General features: G+C 35.5%; 1 protein-coding gene across 2 annotated transcripts in view; it reads right to left on the reverse strand.

Moving 5' to 3' along the window:
- The window catches only part of PTPRQ (protein tyrosine phosphatase receptor type Q), a 270,501-nt gene that overhangs the window by 42,556 nt on the left and 210,028 nt on the right, over positions 1–17,917 (reverse strand). For both annotated transcript variants that reach the window (XM_066368486.1, XM_066368485.1), the window contains 2 exons: positions 9,010–9,109; positions 235–363 (listed from right to left, as the gene is read on the reverse strand). In XM_066368486.1, the coding sequence (XP_066224583.1) occupies positions 235–363; positions 9,010–9,109 (229 nt within the window). The remainder of the gene's footprint in view (positions 1–234; positions 364–9,009; positions 9,110–17,917) is intronic.

Here is a 17,917-nt window from a genome sequence, read left to right on the forward strand (position 1 = left end):
CTTGGTTGAACACTGTAGTCCAAGGTTCATATTGAACTTTGAGCATTAAGAAGATTAAGTGATTCTCCGAACATCAGTGAGAAGTGTGCAGAAGATGGAGGTCACCCTTTGAAAGAAGATCTCTGTGACCTGTATAAATAGGAGCCCCACAAACACTTCCAACAAGCATAGGTCAGAGTAGGGTCATGGCTCCAGGCCCTCTGGACCACTGTCCGCCCAGAGGAGTGTGCTCACCGCGTTAATCTCTCGTCCTTCAGTTCCAGGTCTGCCACTGTGATGAGCTGATCCAGCTTGAATTTAGTGTCAATGATTTCTGCGTCTCGAGGAGAATATGTGCCGCCTTCTTTCTGCTTCTGACGAATTCTAAAATAAGTGTAGTAAAGTTCAAGAATGGAATGCCACAGAAAGCACCTGGAGTTAAGTCTAGTTTTCTTTTTGAGTAAAGACATGAGTCAAATAACTTCTTTGTTGGAATTGCCTCAATGAATATACTGCAGGTTTATAGTGACTCAATTTCTTTTTCAATTTGAATATCATAGAACCTATTCCACTACATATTTTTTAACATGTTATTTTGTTCACATTTCAAATTTTAATGAGAATTAGTTGACGAAGGCCTGAGCTACTGGCACATTTAAAATATAGAGCAAATGGGACTGATTTTGTGAGATTTTTTCTCTTTCCCTCCAGCTGTCTTAATTTATTAATTATTACTTAGTGATTATTTGTTAGTTAATTATTGTTTGCTGCTGCTGAATTGTATGTAGTCATGTGAAGTCCATGTCTAGTCAATGATAACATGAGCAGTTATAGGCTTTGCTGCTAGCAACATTGAAAGAGCCCTCTCTATATTGAAGTGCTAAGAGTCCAAGTTCGTTAAGACTGAACTAAATTTTCCTTCGTTTTTCATATATTGTTATTTTACTTTTCAATAGAACTTATGAAAATCAAGTATAACTATGACAATGTATTAACAGGAGTGTATTATCCATATCTCCTTATCTCAATCAGCAGACTCTGTATGTCTTTTTAAAACATTTTTTCTCAATACTTTATTTTGTTATGAATAGAAAATATGCCCAAGTGAAAATAGCTCATTGCTTTTAGTACTAGTGCTAAAAGACAATGTTTGCTTTTACATGCAAAAAAAATTTTTTTTACATATATAACACAAAAATGTGTTTTAAACTGTCTTACTGACTTTTAATTTTTTGAAGTTTTTTTTATTGATTTCAGAGAGAGAGAAAGATGAGAGAGAGAGAGAGAAATTATTTGTTGTTCCACTTATTTATGCATTCATTGGATCATTATTGTATGTGCCCTGACCAGGATGGAACCTGAAACCTTGGTATATTGGGAAGACTCTCTAACCCTAACTGAAATACCCGACCAGGGCTCTCTAATTGATTAAAAAATATTGTGACATATATTATTATCTTGATTTACAATCAGAAAACTCAGGTTCAAAAATAAAAGTCACATAAATCTGAGAATCAAATTTAAAATATTTTCAGGTTAAGTCATTAACATGATTATATTTTGAGGACACAGTGTAGTATACTACAAAGTATTATTTAGCTATTTTATCTATCCTGTATGTTTCAAACATGTATTATTTATTATGTTATGCATTAAAGATGACAGAGGAAGTATAAAATATTGTCCTTATCCTCAAGCACACTACAATTTAGTTGATAAACAGGACCTAAATTTAGAAACAGCAAATTATAATTCATATAACAATAACTGGTTAGTTAAAAAATGCTACATAGTGGTTAAAACTCATTATTTTGAGGAAGTAAAGAAGTGGGGTTTGACTTGCATGTTCTAGAATGAGAAGGAGGAGGATATACATTTCTGAATGACTGAACAAAAACAGAGTTGTATAAAAAGTCCAAGGTATGTTTAGGTGAGAACAGACCTGTTTGATTAAAGAGATGTAGGGATGTTGTAGGGAAAAAGGGAAGACTATTTCCTGCTCAAATAAGGGATTCATTCTATAAGGATATGAAAAGTCAAGAAAGATTTTAGAGCAGGGAAACAATATAAATATGGCTGACGTGTGCCCCCTTAGGGACAATGCCACATCTTACACAATATAGCTTTAAAATGCCTAAAGTAATGACTTTCTCTCAAACTCTGGCTGAATCTGAGAGCAGTATATGGTATAAGAAAAATTTCTTTTCCAAGAGCCTTTCAAATTATCCCTCAAAATGATTTAAGAGATTTGAGATGAAATAGATCGTGTGTGGAATACAGAATGCAGAACAATGTTCTTCAGATAAAATTAAAATATAGCCTAGTGAATTACTACTTAGGAAATTAGTAGAATAAATTAGTAGAATAATATTTTTTACAAATATAGGGTCCTTTCAACTCAGCAATCTACATTATAAAAACAGATTTTAGGGTCATCACTAAGATTACCCCTGAGGTCCTGTAAACAACAGATGAATTAAGAGATGAATACTCAGAATTTGGAAGGACATTTAGAAAATATAGTACAGACATGTTGATAAAGTAAATATAAGAAAAGGGCCCACAATAAAAAGAAGTTGGACAGCTTTAATGTTGTACTTACTGTAAAAATTACCTGTTCTGTACAAACATTAAATTAAACTTAAAATATTTCTAATTAAACCTATCACTCATAAGGGTATCCAAAAAATGTAGAAAGTGAAAACTACCACCATGCTAAGAAAACTGAGAAGAAAACAAACAAATCAAGACTTCAAAGCAGCTCTACTAGAAAAGCCAAATCCAACAGTGGATTACAAATAACAGCTGATGCCAACCCAAGAAGACCTAGAAATAACACAACTGAAAAATTGGAGGCAGGCAACACCAAGCCTAGACTCAACCAGCTCTATGACACACCCAAACACAGAGACATAATGAGAAGACAGAGAAGTGCAATCCAAATAAAACCACAAGACAAACCTCTAGGAAATGAACTGAGTGATATGGAAATAACCAAACTTCTGGATGCAAAGTTTAAAATAATGATTGTTAGGATGCTTAGGGATCTTAGAACAATGGATGGTCATTACAAACACCTAAATAAAGAAATAGCAAGTATAAAAAAGGACATTATAATATTAAAAGAGAATCAGTCGGAGATGACAAATACAATATCAGAAATAAAGACCACAATGGAAGGAATTGAAAACAGGATGGATGAGGCTGAGGATTGAATCAGTGAGTTGGAGGACAAGTTGAACGAAGGCATGGAAGCAGAGCAGACAAAAAAAAGATACTCAAAAAGTCTTAGGAAACTCTAAGAGAGCTCTGTGACAACATAAAGAGAAATAATATCTGCATCATAGGGGTTCCTGAAGAAGAAGAGAAAGAACAAGGGATAGAGACTTTGTTCAATCATATCATAGCTGAAAACCTCCCTAAATTAATGCAGGAATAACTCTCACAAGTTTAAGAAGCAAAGAGAACTCTATTAAAGAGAAACCCAAAGAAATCTACACCAAAACACATCATAATTAAAATACCAAAGCTAAGTGATAAAGAGAAAATATTAAAAGCTGCTAGAAAGAAAAAGTCTACCACCTAAAGTCTCAGTCAAAAAACTACTGGACCTGATAAATGAATTCAGCAAGGTGGCAGGACATAAAATTAATACTCAGAAATCAGAGACATTTTTATACACCAAAAATCAATCTTCCCCCATAAGGCTGACATCTGACTTCTCAACAGAAACACTTGAGGCCAGAAGGGAATGGCAAGAAATATTCAAAGTAATGCATAACAAGAACCTAAAACCAAGACTACTTTATCCAGCAAGGCTATCATTTAAAATTGAAGGAGAAATAAAAAGATCCCCCCCCCCATAAAAAAACCCAAAAAATTCATTAAAACCAAACCAATGCTGCAGGAAATGTTAAGGGGCCTGTTGTAAACAGATCAAAGGGGAAAAAGAATATAGCTAAAGACAAGTACAGCTTTAAAGAATAAAATGGCAATAAACAACTACATATCAATAATAACCTTAAATGTAAATGGATTAAATGAGCCAATCAAAAGACATAAGGTAGCTGCATGGATAGGAAAACAGGACCCAAACATATGCTGTCTACAAGAGACTTACCTTAGAACAAAAGATGCATATAGACTAAAGGTAAAAGGATGGAAAAAAACATTTCATGCAAATGGAAATGAAAAAAAAGATGGGGTAGCAATACTTGTATCAGACAAAATGGACTTTAATACAAAGATAAAGAGATAAAGAAGGCCACTACATTATGATAAAGGGAGCAATCCAACAGGAAGATATAACTATTATAAATATCTACGCACCTAATATAGGAGCACCTAAATATATAAAGCAGACTTTGATGATATAAAGGGCAAGATCAACAGCAATAGTAGTAGGGGATTTCAATACTCCACTAACATCACTAGATAATTACTCAAGAAAGAAAATTAACAAAGAAACAGCAGACTTATTGGACACCCTAGATCAACTGGATTTAATTATTTATTTATTTATTTATTTATTCATTCATTTTAGAGAGGGGAGGGGAGAGAGAGAGAGAGAGAGAGAAAGAGAGAGAGAGAAGGGAGAGGAGCAGGAAGCATCAACTCCCATATGTGCCTTGACCAGGCAAGCCAGGGTTTTGAACCGGCAACCTCAGTGTTTCCAGGTTGACGCTTTATCCACTGCGCCACCACAGGTCAGGCTAGATCAACTGGATTTAATAGATACCTTCAGAACCTTTCACCCTAAAGCAGCAGAACATATAATACATTTTTTTCAAGTGCTCATGGTACATTATCTAGGATAGACCACATGTTAGGGCACAAAAGCAGTCTCAACAAATTTAAGAAGATTGAAATCATATCAAACATTTTCTCTGATCACAATGGCATGAAACTAGAAATCAACCACAACAGAAAAATTCAAAAATTCTCAAACACATGGAAACTAAATAGCAGGTTGTTAAATAATGAATGGATTAACAATGAGATCAAAGAAGAAATTTAAAAATTCCTAGAAATGAATGATAATGAGCATACAACAACTCAAAATTTATGGGACACAGCAAAAGCAGTACTGAGAGAGAAGTTCATAGCACTATAGGCATACTTTAAGAAGCTAGAAAAAGCTCAAATAAACAACCTAACCCTGCATCTAAAAGAACTAGAAAAAGAACAGCAAGTAAAGCCCAAATGTAGTAGAAGGAAGGAAATAATAAAGATCAAAGCAGAAATAAATGACATAGAGGCTAAAGAAACAATACAGAAGATCAGTGAAACCAGGAGCTGGTTCTTTGAAAAGGTAAACAAGATTGATGAACCTCTAACTAGACTCACAAAAAATAACTCAAATAAATAAAATTAGAAATGAGAGTGGAAAAATAACAACTGACAACAGAAATACAAAATATTGTAAGAAAATACTATGAAGAACTGTATGCCAAAAAACTAGATAACCTAGAGGAAATGAACAAATTCCTTGAAACATACAATCTTCCAAAAATCAATCTGGAAGAATCAGAAAACCTAAACAGACCAATTACAACAAATGAGATTGAAACAGTTATCAAAGAACTCTCAACAAAGAAAAGTCCTGGGCCTGATGGCTTCACAAGTGAATTCTACCAAATATTCAAAGAAGAACTAACTTCTATCTTTCTCAAGCTATTTCAAAAAATTCAAGAGGAAGAAAGACTTCCAAGCTCTTTTTATGAGGCGAGCATAATTCTGACTCCAAAACCAGGCAAAGACAACACAAAGAAAGAAAGTTATAGGCCAGTATCCCTGATGAATATAGATGCTAAAATCTTCAACAAAATATTAGCAAACTGGATCCAGCAATATATAAAAAAAATCAAACATGATCAAGTGGTATTTATTCTGGTGAGGCAAAGCTGGTATAATATTCGCAAATCAATCAATCAATGTAATTCATCACATAAACAAAAGGAAGGAGAAAAACCACATGATAAATTCAATAGATGCAGAAAAAGCATTTGATAAAATCCAGCACCCATTCATGATCAAAACTCTCAGCAAAGTGGGAATACAGGGAACATACCTCAACATGATAAAGGCCACCTATGACAAAACCACAGCCAACATCATACTCAGTGGGCAAAAATTAAAAGCAATCCCCTTAAGATCAGGAACAAGGCAGGGGTGCCCCCTTTCACCATTCTTATTCAACATAGTTCTGGAAGTTCTAGCCACAGCATTTAGACAAGAAGAAGAAATAAAAGGCATCCAAATTGGAAAAGAAGTAAAACTATCATTATTTGCAGATGATATGATATTGTATATAGAAAACCCTAAAGTCTCAGTGAAAAAACTACTGGACTTGATAAATGAATTTAGCAAGGTGGCAAGATATAAAATCAACACTCAGAAATCAGAAGCATTTTTATACACCAACAATGAACTGTCAGAAAGAGAAATTAAGGAAACAATCCTTTTCCTTATTGCCATAAAAAAAATAAAGTACCTAGGAGTAAATTTAACCAAGGAGATTAAAGACTTGTACTTGGAAAATTACAAAACATTGATAAAAGAAATCAAGAAAGATACAAACAAGTGGATGACTATACCATGCTCATGGTTAGGAAGAATAAACATCATTAAAATGTCTATATTACCCAAAGCAATTTATAAATTCAATGCAATACCAATTAAAATATCAATGACATACTTTAAAGATATAGAGCACATATTCCAAAAATTTATATGGAACCAAAAAAGAACACAAATAACCTCAGCAATCTTGAAAAGGAAGAATAAAGCGGGAGGTATCACACTTCCTGATAATCTAGTTATACAACAAGACCACTGTACTCAAAACAGCCTGGTACCAGCATAAGAACAGGCATATAGATCAATGGAATAGAACAGAGAACCCAGAAATAAACCTACAGCTTTATGGACAACTGATATTTGACAAAGGAGGTAACAGCATACATTGGAGTAAAGACAGCCTCTTTAATAAATGGTGTTGGGAAAATTGAACATCTACCTGCAAAAAAATGAAACTAGACCAGCAACTTACACCATTCACAAAAATAAACTCGAAATGGATAAAAGACTTAAATGTCAGCCATGAAACCATAAGCATCTTAGAAGAAAACATAGGCAGTAAGCTCTCTGACATCTCTCGCAGCAATATATTTGCCAATTTATCTCCACGGGGAAGTGAAATAAAAGACAGGATAAACAAATGGGACTATATCAAACTAAAGAGCTTTTGCACAGCTAAAGACAATAAGAACAGAATAAAAAGACAAACTACACAATGGGAGAACATATTTGACAATACATCTAATAAGGGGTTAATAACCAAAATTTATAAGGAACTTGTAAAACTCAACACCAAGAAGACAAACAATCCAATCAAACAATGGGCAAAAGAAATGGATAGACACTTCTCCAAAGAGGACATATAGATGGCCAATAGGCAGATGAAAAAATGTTCAACATCACTAATCATTAGAGAAATGCAAATTAAAACCACAATGAGATATCACCTCACACCAGTCAGAATGGCGCTCATCAACAAAACAACACAAAAGAAGTGCTGGTGAGGATGTGGAGAAAAGAGAACCCTCCTGCACTGCTGGTGGGAATGCAGACTGGTGCAGCCACTGTGGAAAACAGTAAGGAGATTCTTCAAAAAATTAAAAGTGGAACTGCCTTTTGAGCCAGCTATCCCACTTTTAGGAATATACCCAAAGAACACCATAGTACTGTTTCAAAAGGAGAAATGCATACCCCTGTTTATGGCAGCATTGTTCACTATAGCGAAGATCTGGAAACAGCCCAAGTGTCCGTCAGTGTATGAATGGATTAAAAAGCTTTGGTATATAAATACTATAGAATACTACTCAGCCATAAGAAATGATGACATCAGATCATTTACAACAACATGGATGGATCTTGATAACATTATACGAAGTGAAATAAATAAATCAGAAAAAAGTAAGAAGTATATGATTCCATACATAGATGGGACATAAAAATGAGACTCAGAGACATGGACAAGAGGGTGATGGTTACAGGGGGGGCATAAGGAGAGGAGGGGATGGGATGAGGCAAGGGGCACAAAGAAAACCAGATAGAAGGTGACGGAAGACAATTTGACTTTGGGTGAGGGGTATGCAACATAATCAAATGTCAAAATAATCTGGAAGTATTTTCTCTGAACATATGTATCTTGATTTATCAATGTCACCCCATTAATATTAATAAAAAAATAAAATAAAGTAAAAATGTAGAAAGCCTAGCAGGCTCTGCTTTTATGTTATCACTTTTTTGTCTCTCAGTTCTCAATCACTCTTCTTTGTCCTGCTTTTTGATATTGGAGCTAGACAGTAGAGCATTTTTTCTTTTCCAGGAAGCGAGACATGAAGCTTTGTCAATAGAAGAGACTGGACTGATGCTGCAAGGCTATAGGGACAGGGAGACACTTCCCCTGTGGCTCCATGACACAATATTATCGTTCTCTGTGGGATCCCAGCAGCCCACCTAGATGAATTCCTGCTGCCTATGAAGTGCATGCTCTTCCCACAGGTGAATGACAAGTACGTCCAGCTCACCATGACATCCAGCAAGAGCGGGTTGCTTCTACAGACCAGCTCTGGTGGCCTACCCTCTGATAATGCCAGGCAGCTTCTAAAGAACAGCTCCAGCCCCTTCCCTCCATCAGAGTTCTCTGCCCACTAAGAGGTAATAGGCCATAGGTGCTTGCAATAGCCATTCTTTGTCAGTCTTGGGAATGGGACCTTTCTAGTTCTTAGTTCCTTTATTGTCCCCCTCTCTCAGCCTAGAGAGAGCACCTGTTTGGCTGCACTTACTACTTCTAGACCTCGTAAAGTTCTCTTTATCCCCTCTAATAATTAACTATTTCTGCTAGTTAATGAGCCTTCTAATTCCATATTTCTTATTCAGTTGTGGCTTCTGTGTTCTGATTTGACTGTAACTGAATAATGCTCACAAAAGGTAACTAGAAATGTGAGTGCAAGTAATTCTTACCTTGCAAATGCAAAAATAGCTGTTCCAAGAAGAATAATGGAGAGGATACACAAAGTGACTGAAAGAATAATCTCCACAGTTCTTTCTGAAAGGCCTTCACCTGAAAAGGAGGAAGAATGACATCATCATTCATTATGATTATATAATACTGTCTTGGATCTCAAAACAAAAAATATTTCCTTGGAATATTGCTCAAGAATGGTAATAAAATGTACAAACTCGTTTCTCTTCTTATCCTAACTCTTCTAATTTTGGGGCTCAATCCTTGCACCTCCTCTTCTTTTTTTTTATCTAAACTCACTCCCTTGGTGAGCTCATCCACCCGCATGGCTTTAAATTTTATCTATATAATGTTGACTACTTAATTGTTACCTATTGAACTTATTTTTACAACTAGCTGCCTCCTAGAAGTGCAATTAAAATCAAAACATCACTTTTTCCAAAGCTAAAATCCCCTATTTTTTATCTTTTGAGTGTATCCCTCAACTTCTAGTTGATGGCAACCCTATGGCTCCAGTTGCTCAGGCTCAAAACCTTAAAGTCATACTTGACTCTCTCTTAGAACATATCCAAAGTCTTTGAGAAAACCCTGTTGGCTTTAATCTTCAAATTATATACTATTCTCAATAAAAAAAAAAAAACTAGGAAAACTTGGATGATAATTCCAAAGTGAGAGTAGGGAACAAAAGAAATTCACTTATCTAACGGGGCACAACAGCTAAGAAGCATTCAAAGACTAATGATATGAGAACAAAAGGTCCACTTGAAGAGGTTCTTATTGGCCAAAGAGGAAACAATTTTAACTTTACAATAAATAAAAAACTGAAATTAATTGAAATAGTCAGTATATTAAAACCCATACATTCTAATATTATTCAATGAAAGAAAAATAAAAAATAAGCAAAAATGCTAATTTGTAAATATTGGCCATAGCTAGAAAACCATTCCTTTACTCTAAAAATTGGTAATTAAAGGGGAAAAATTAGGCTTTTTTTTTTTTGTGGCAGAGAGAGAGTCAGAGAGAGGAACAGATAGGGACAGACAGAAAGGAAGAGAGAGAGTGAGAAACATCAATTCTTTGTTGCGGCTCCTTAGTTGTTCATTGATTGATTTCTCATATGTGCCTTGACCAGGGGGTTACAGTAGACCGAGTGACCCCTTGCTTGAGCCAGCGACCTTGGGCTCAAGCTGGTGAGCCTTGCTCTAACCAGATTAGCCTGTACTCAAGCTGGAGACCTTGGGGTCTCGAACCTGGGTCCTACACATTCCAGTCCGACACTATATCCACTGCAGCACCACCTGGTCAGGTGAAAATTAGGCATTTTTATCTGGCTTTCTCATATGAACTGTAATTTATGAATTTACAACAATAATTTTAGTTAAATAGATCAATCTCCTAATTAAAGGATAATTCTGTTTAATAACAGTGGAAGAAATACTAAAATTAGAAATTCACAATATTACATTTCTACTGAAATACCTGATTCAGGTAACAATCATAATTACATCCTTAAATGATTAGGAGGAAGGTTGACAGGAAATTGGACATTTATAGAATGCCAAAATAATACCCTGCAGATGATTTGCTGGTTATAACAAGGGAGAAAACAACTTTCCAATGAAGGACCATGCTGTCACAACTACTAAACTTACTGATCAATTTTAGTATCATTGAAAATGTGACAACAAGATACTATACACCTTCTGAAGTAAGGCGTTTTGATGTGGTAGCAACACCTTTAAATTATCCCTGCCAAAAACATTGATTGTGAATATTCAAACCTTTAGATCTTATTTCTAATTTAGATGAAAGCACTGGAAGTAAAAAAGAAATGAAGCCAAGTGAAAGTAATCAGACAAATTCAGAATATGGGACCTCCTACAGAACAAGTATCTGGTTGCTTCAATTAGTCTGTGTCATAGGGAAAGAAAAAAGGGAAGAGAAGTCTCTTTTATGTAAATGAAAAGAGATTAAGAAACTCAACAATCAAAGATAATGCATGAATTTCTTATGTGGATTCTGATTCAAACAAAATATAAAGAAAAATATCAGAGGATAATTTGAAAATGTATGCAACATTATGCAATATCAAGGATATATTGTTTATTTACATGTGACAATATGATATGTATGTATGTAGTAGAGAAACATTGTTAATGTATCTCAGGGTGGAATATGATGTTTTCTGTGATTTACTTTAAAATACTTCAGAAGGAAAACAAGTAATGCATAAATAAAATAACGTGGCAAAATATTAAAATTATTATTCAATTTAATTAGTAGGTTTAGGGGGGTTCATTATATTCTTCAAAACTTTTAGGTATGCCCTTCTCATTTCTTATAACCTCTGCTGGTCTTGATCCAAGATATCATCCTGTTTTACATGAAACACCCAACAAGTCTTCCAGTATCTACCTTTGTCTTCTTTCCATCTATTCTCAACAAAGCAATAAGAATCGTCCTTTTAAAGCATTACCTCTCTACCTAAATCCTCTTCTCTAGAGAAAAGTCAAAGTCCTTATATTCAAATATTTGACTTGGTCCCTCATTCGCTGTCTGGTTCCCTGTTAACTCTGACTCCTCCCTCTAATCCTCCCCTTGTTTGCTCCTCTGGAGCCAGACAAGCCTCCTTGTTCTTCCTGGAACACACCAAGGAATTTTGCACCAGCTTCTTCCTCTGCCTAGAAAGATACCTCCTTGTATATCTGCCTGGAGAGCCACTGCATTACCTTGAAGGGTTTGCTTCTCAATGAGGCCTATGCTGATTGCCTCTGATGAAAATACAGGTGCTTCCAAAATTCTTATGTTGAAGCTCTAAGCCCCAGAATGAGTACATTTAGAGTAAGGAAGTAATTAAGTTTAAATGAGGTCATAAGGGTTGGGCCTCTATGATTATTACCTTAATAAGAAGAGACACCAGAAAGCGGGCTTTCTCCCTCTGTACACATACATTAAAAAAGGCCATGTGAGCATAATGGGAAGGAGGCCTTCTACAAGCAAGGACAAGAGTGCTCACCAGATACCAAATTGACCAGATACTAATTTGCAATCTCAATATTGCACTTCTAGCCACAAAACCGTGAAAATATAAATTTTATTGTTGAAGCCACCCAGTCTATGGCATTTTGTTAGGGCAGCTCCAGCCAACTGAGACACCACCATTTAAAACTGAAAGATACATCTAGCTTACTTCCTGCCTCCTCTCTTCTACATTCTTCATATAATTTTCTACTTTTTCTTTTTTCCATAGCCCTTGTCACCTTTAATTTACCTCACAATTCATTTATTTATTATCTTTGTTGTTTATTGTCTGCCCAGAATGTAAGCTCCCTGAGGACAGGGGTCTTTATTTTATTCAAAACTACATTTCAAGTTCTGAGAATAGTACCAGGCACATAATGCATGCTCAATATATATTTGCTAAATTGACTAATGAACAAAAATGTAGATTTTTAAACAGATATTAAATGTTTTCAGGTTGGAGATCAGGCATGGAACCAAATAAGAATATATAATTTATTAATCATATATTTTAGACAGCTACTAATTAAAACTGTAATCAATTTTAATTTATTGATTTCAAATTTTACTGTAAAAACCATTAAAGCCAACTGAAAAAATCAAGTAGGTTAACTAATTGTAAAGTAGGCAGGATTAATGTTTTATATTTTTCCCCTGGATTGAGGCTTCTGAAATGTTAATATGAACAGGTTCCTATAGCCATCTTGCATGGTAGATTTGAATGAACACTAAATCTTAGAGTTACCAGAGTTTCATGGTCTTCTAGACTCAACAGCAACATTTAGAAGACACTAAAGCAGCAAGTACCTTGTAAAGTATTTTGGATATATCTTTTTTGTAAGTTAAAATACGAGTGGTTGGTTTGATGAATTTTCACATGCGCACTTTCATCACGTATGCTTGGGACAGGAGCACGAAGATGAGAAAAGGCTCTTTATCGGGTAATATTGAATCACTGGCCCTTAGGACCCAGTAGGGAAAAAAAAATTATTTCATAGACCACAACAAGTTTTTTTCAGATTAGATTACCATTTCAAAGCATTAGCCAAGTGAAGTGAAGAAATGACATATAATGTATTAATAAACAAGATGTAATCCCTTGGGCACATGTATTAAAAAGGACAAATAGGGAAGGACAAAATGTGCCCTGACTGTGAGAACAAATTCTGACTCACTGCTCTGCACGCACACACAGAGCACAGGCAGCAGAGAATGAAGACGCTCTATAAATCCTTTTGTTGGGAATTAAATTCTTTCACCTGAACGTATAAACATAAATCTTTTTGAAATAAGCAGAAATCATTTCCTCGCTGGAGTTAAAATTCGGCAAAAGGTCAAATTAAATGATGTATTTGCATAATAAACTGTACTACTGTAATTAAGCAAATCATAATTATGAAATACTAATTAGGTTTTCATCAGGATTATCTTTTGATTGAAATTAACATTATTTAAAATAAGCATATGGACCTGATTTATTAAACCAGTTTTATATCTCTAAGAAACTTAAGTTAAAAGAGTTATATAGGCTTTATAATGCCTGGCTCTTGAAAGAGGTGCATAGTACATGATCTTATTAATATTATTATTATTTTTTATTTTTTATTTATTTTTATTTTTTTATTTATTTTTTATTTTTAATGGGGCGACATCAATAAATCAGGATACATATAGTCAAAGATAACTCCAGGTTATCTTGTCGTTCACTTATGTTGCATACCCATCACCCAGAGTCAGATTGTCCTCAGTCACCTTCTATCTAGTTTTTTTTTGTGCCCCTCCCCCTCCCTCTTCCCCTCTCCCTCTCCCCCCTATATTATTATTAACCTTAAAAGAAGACAAATTCTTTCCACAGAACTTAGCTATAAGGGGCCCTTCTCCTTTGACATAGTTATCCTGGGTATTCTAATACTACACAAAAATTTACCAAAAGTCACTCAATTTTATAATTCAAGAAATATATAAAATAAAAAGAAACAACAAAAAAAACCCTATATAAATAAAATAACCTAGACAGATGTAATTTTCACACATCAGATTGGCAAAATTTTAAAAGTGGATAATAGATAGTAGTTTCCAAGGTATAAGAAAAATCACACTTATTTGTTGCTGAAAAAAAATGAAAAAGAATGATTGTATCTCTATGTGTGAAAATAAAGCATACTCACTTGTGAACGTTAACCTCAAAAGCTAAGACAAGAAGGTGAAAAGAGAACAGCTAGAAATAATTTAAACCGATGTGAAGGAAAAATGGTACAGCAAGAATAGGAAGTCTGTGGGAGCAGAAACATCATTAACAGTAATGAAATTGAAAGCTCCTAGGGCACTTAATGATTTTCAGGCAAGGTGGCAACAGTGGTGGCAAGCACAGTGCTGACTAAATCCCACGGCCTGGGTCTAAAAGCTGGTGCTGCCACTTCCTAGCTCAGGAACCTTGGGCAAGTTGTTTAAAGAGCCAGCTTCAGCTTTCTTATCGATAAATATTGTAGATGATATTTATAAGATGGAGATCATGTTACAGGGTTGTTGTGAAGAATACGTGAGGTTACATATAAAAACTCTGAAAACTCTTGGCACATAAATAAAGACTTTAGAAATTTTAAATTAAATTCATTGGGTGATATTCAGAGTCATTCATCTATTTATCAGATTTAATGTCTCAGTTATTTTCTAAGATCAGTATTATTCTTCTCATTTTGGAAATGAAATTTCAGAAGTTAATTTTTAAATAATTAAGCACAGGTCGCATAAATTCAATATATGCCCAAAGTCCCTGATATATGCCAGTTTATGAAGTCTACCCCTGCATTACCACTACCTCTTTAACATAATAACATTTTCCCTATATCTCTGCTGTTTGAGGGACAAGCGATTCTTTTGCAGCAAACAATACATAAAGACTCCCCATTTCTGTTTCTACAATAAGTGAGCATATTGGAAATTTTCATTATTAGCTTAGTAATTAAAAGCGATGTGTATGACAGAAGAAAACAATCACAGAGTACCTTCACCATGGGGATTAAGGTTGCATTTTGTTTAGCTTTGATGAAGCCCTGTAAGGTGCAGAAAGGAGTGTCTGTTTTTCAAAGCACAAGAATCCTCTATAATTAAACCTTGTAATCAAAACATTGTCTACAAGCAGTTTTCATAAACTGATGTGCCTAAGGAGCATTTTCAAAATGAGTTTAATGGGGATTTTTGTGAGTTTTGTTAATAAAAATGCTAATGCTTAATCTTGAGTGAAAAAACATCCAATAAATTATATTTCTTTAGGGTTAAAACAATGGTGCATGTCATTCCCACATTTATTCTTTCACACCATAAAGATTTCCCTAAGTTCAAACTCCTCTTACACCCACTCATCCTCACCCAGCTAAGCTCTGCCTGCTTCCTTTTTACTTGTACTTTTATTAGCTCTTTTCACTAAAGTACCTTTTAGTCCATCAGTCTCTGGGGATTTTTTTTGTTCATAATTTTAACTTCTGAATAACGTGTCTGAGAGGCATAGCCACTATCAACATGGTCTGTTTTAGAAGTGTATGCCTTGTACTAATTTGGAAACACAGCCTTGCAAAGGCTCTTATATCCTAAAGATTGGCTTGATAGGCACCTCTGCTTGGAGCTCACTGCTTGTGGTATGCAAACTACCAGAGAATGAATGCATTCCTACTGGTGGTTTGATGGCCTAAATGGGACCTATCCTTTCACTGAGGGTTGGGATCACATACACACGTAAGTTGTTAGCAGGCTTGTTAAGAATGTTGAGAGCCTCTAGCCCAGGGGTCCCCAAACTTTTTACACAGGGGCCAGTTCACTGTCCCTCAGACCGTTGGAGGGCTGGACTATAAAAAAAACTATGAACAAATCCCTATGCACACTGCACATATCTTATTTTAAAGTAAAAAAACAAAATGGGAACAAATACAATATTTACAATAAAGAACAAGTAAATTTAAATCAACAAACTGACCAGTATTTCAATGGGAACTACGGGCCTGCTTTTGGCTAATGAGATGGTCAATGTGCTCCTCTCACTGACCACCAGTGAAAGAGGTGCCCCTTCCGGAAGTGCGGTGGGGTCCGGATAAATGGCCTCAGGGGGCCGCATGTGGCCCGCGGGCCGTAGTTTGGGGACCCCTGCTCTAGCCCATTGCGAATGCTATTATAAATCCCAATGCATGGCCTATTTGAGAGTAAAAAAAGGATTTGAACATGTTTTGTAATTTTATGATGACATCAATGATATTGTATAAATGCATTTTATTATTTGCTTGCCCCCATTGTCACAGTTATAAAATCATTTTTGGCTAAGTTTATTTTTTTAATCCCACAATACCTTCCTCGGTAATGTACTTTTTCTAAAAACTCTTATGACTTCATGGCCTTTTATTAATGTCAAATTATGGACTAGGGCTGTTTCTGGAGGGTGTTCTTTCGTGCCTGGCTCATCAGGGTTAATCTGATCTCTAAAGAACCATAATATCCAATAGCCAGGTAGAAAATAGATGTGAGGACAGAAATTGATGGTGTTAAACCCACACACCAGTAAAGTGGCTGGACTGCTTTGCTAATCGTCAAGGAAATCCACCCTAATGGTGCACTCCCTTTTCCAAATATGAACATCTCATTTCACCAAAACCCAGGGTTGCAGTCTTAGTAATTTCCACGACTCCAGCCTGTCACTGTTTTACTAGCCATAAATGACAACAGAGAACTCCATGCGGTCAATCCAGAATAAGCATTCAGAGCAGAAGCCTACTTATTACAACACCGTTATTTATCAGAAGAGATCTCATGGAAGACCCTCCAAGAAGGAACATAAAACACTGTCCTCATGTCACTGGTTTACAAATAAATTATGAAATTTGATCATAGATGTATGAAACCCTTCCTTGTCACCTCCCGTTACCAACCAGCACCTTTATACCTACTGCATCCGATATTTCCTTCTTCCCTAGCCTTGGCAGGATCATGTGCTCTGCCCATCATTCCACATTTTAACATGCCTTCTAGATGCCCGTTGTTACCAGGGCACACAGGCATTAGTACCTTGACAATGGACAAAGGGGTGGTGGTAGTTATGACTCCAAAGAAAGAACCAAAAACTGTGTATTTCTGTTATTTTCTAGAGTTAATTATTGTGTTCCAATCCCTAGTCTGTGAGAGAAAGGAAGAAAAAAAAGAAGACAATTGCCAAGGAGAACCTTGAGCCAAGACCCAATCCTTGGCCAGAGGGAAGTCATTTAGCTGTATCACAAGAATTGAGTCCCTGTACACCATGGTCCCTGATGCTTACCTTCCCCGCCCCCCCTTTTTTGGCTTTTCATTTTCATTTCTGTTATCTTGCATGTCCCAACTTTGACTCTCAGAGAACTGACTGAATGTGCTGCCCTTCCAACAATAATCTGTATGAAACCAGCAAGCTATGAGAGATGCAGCACATGGCACACGATGCAGCACGACACAGTTGTCTCTTTTCAGCACTGTTACTGCAAACTGTCATCTCCATAAGACATATGAGCCATGCACTTTGTCTTTGTCTCTTCTCTTCCATCACTAAGAATACCAGGATTACTAGTTAGCTGTGGTAATAGTCTCTGAATGCTGTAATCTCAAGGAAATTATGTTGATGCCTCCAAGGCATTTACCAGGGTGGTATCACTGTGTGATAAAATCACCTATCAAATGAAATAATACACAACACTATTTCAATGTCAGGAGTCTAGTTTGCCAGTTTTTAAATGACTAATGTGTTGGGTAATGTTAATCAAGCCAGTGATTTTATGAAATTAGAATAGCCAAAGAAATATGTTATTCCTCTATAAACATTCTTATAGTGAATCACATGCCCTTTCTTTATTTCTTCAAGATCCAAAGTTTTATTAA

This window comes from Saccopteryx leptura, chromosome 2 (genome assembly GCF_036850995.1).
Source record: "Saccopteryx leptura isolate mSacLep1 chromosome 2, mSacLep1_pri_phased_curated, whole genome shotgun sequence".
In the NCBI taxonomy this organism is placed as follows: Eukaryota; Metazoa; Chordata; class Mammalia; order Chiroptera; family Emballonuridae; genus Saccopteryx; species Saccopteryx leptura.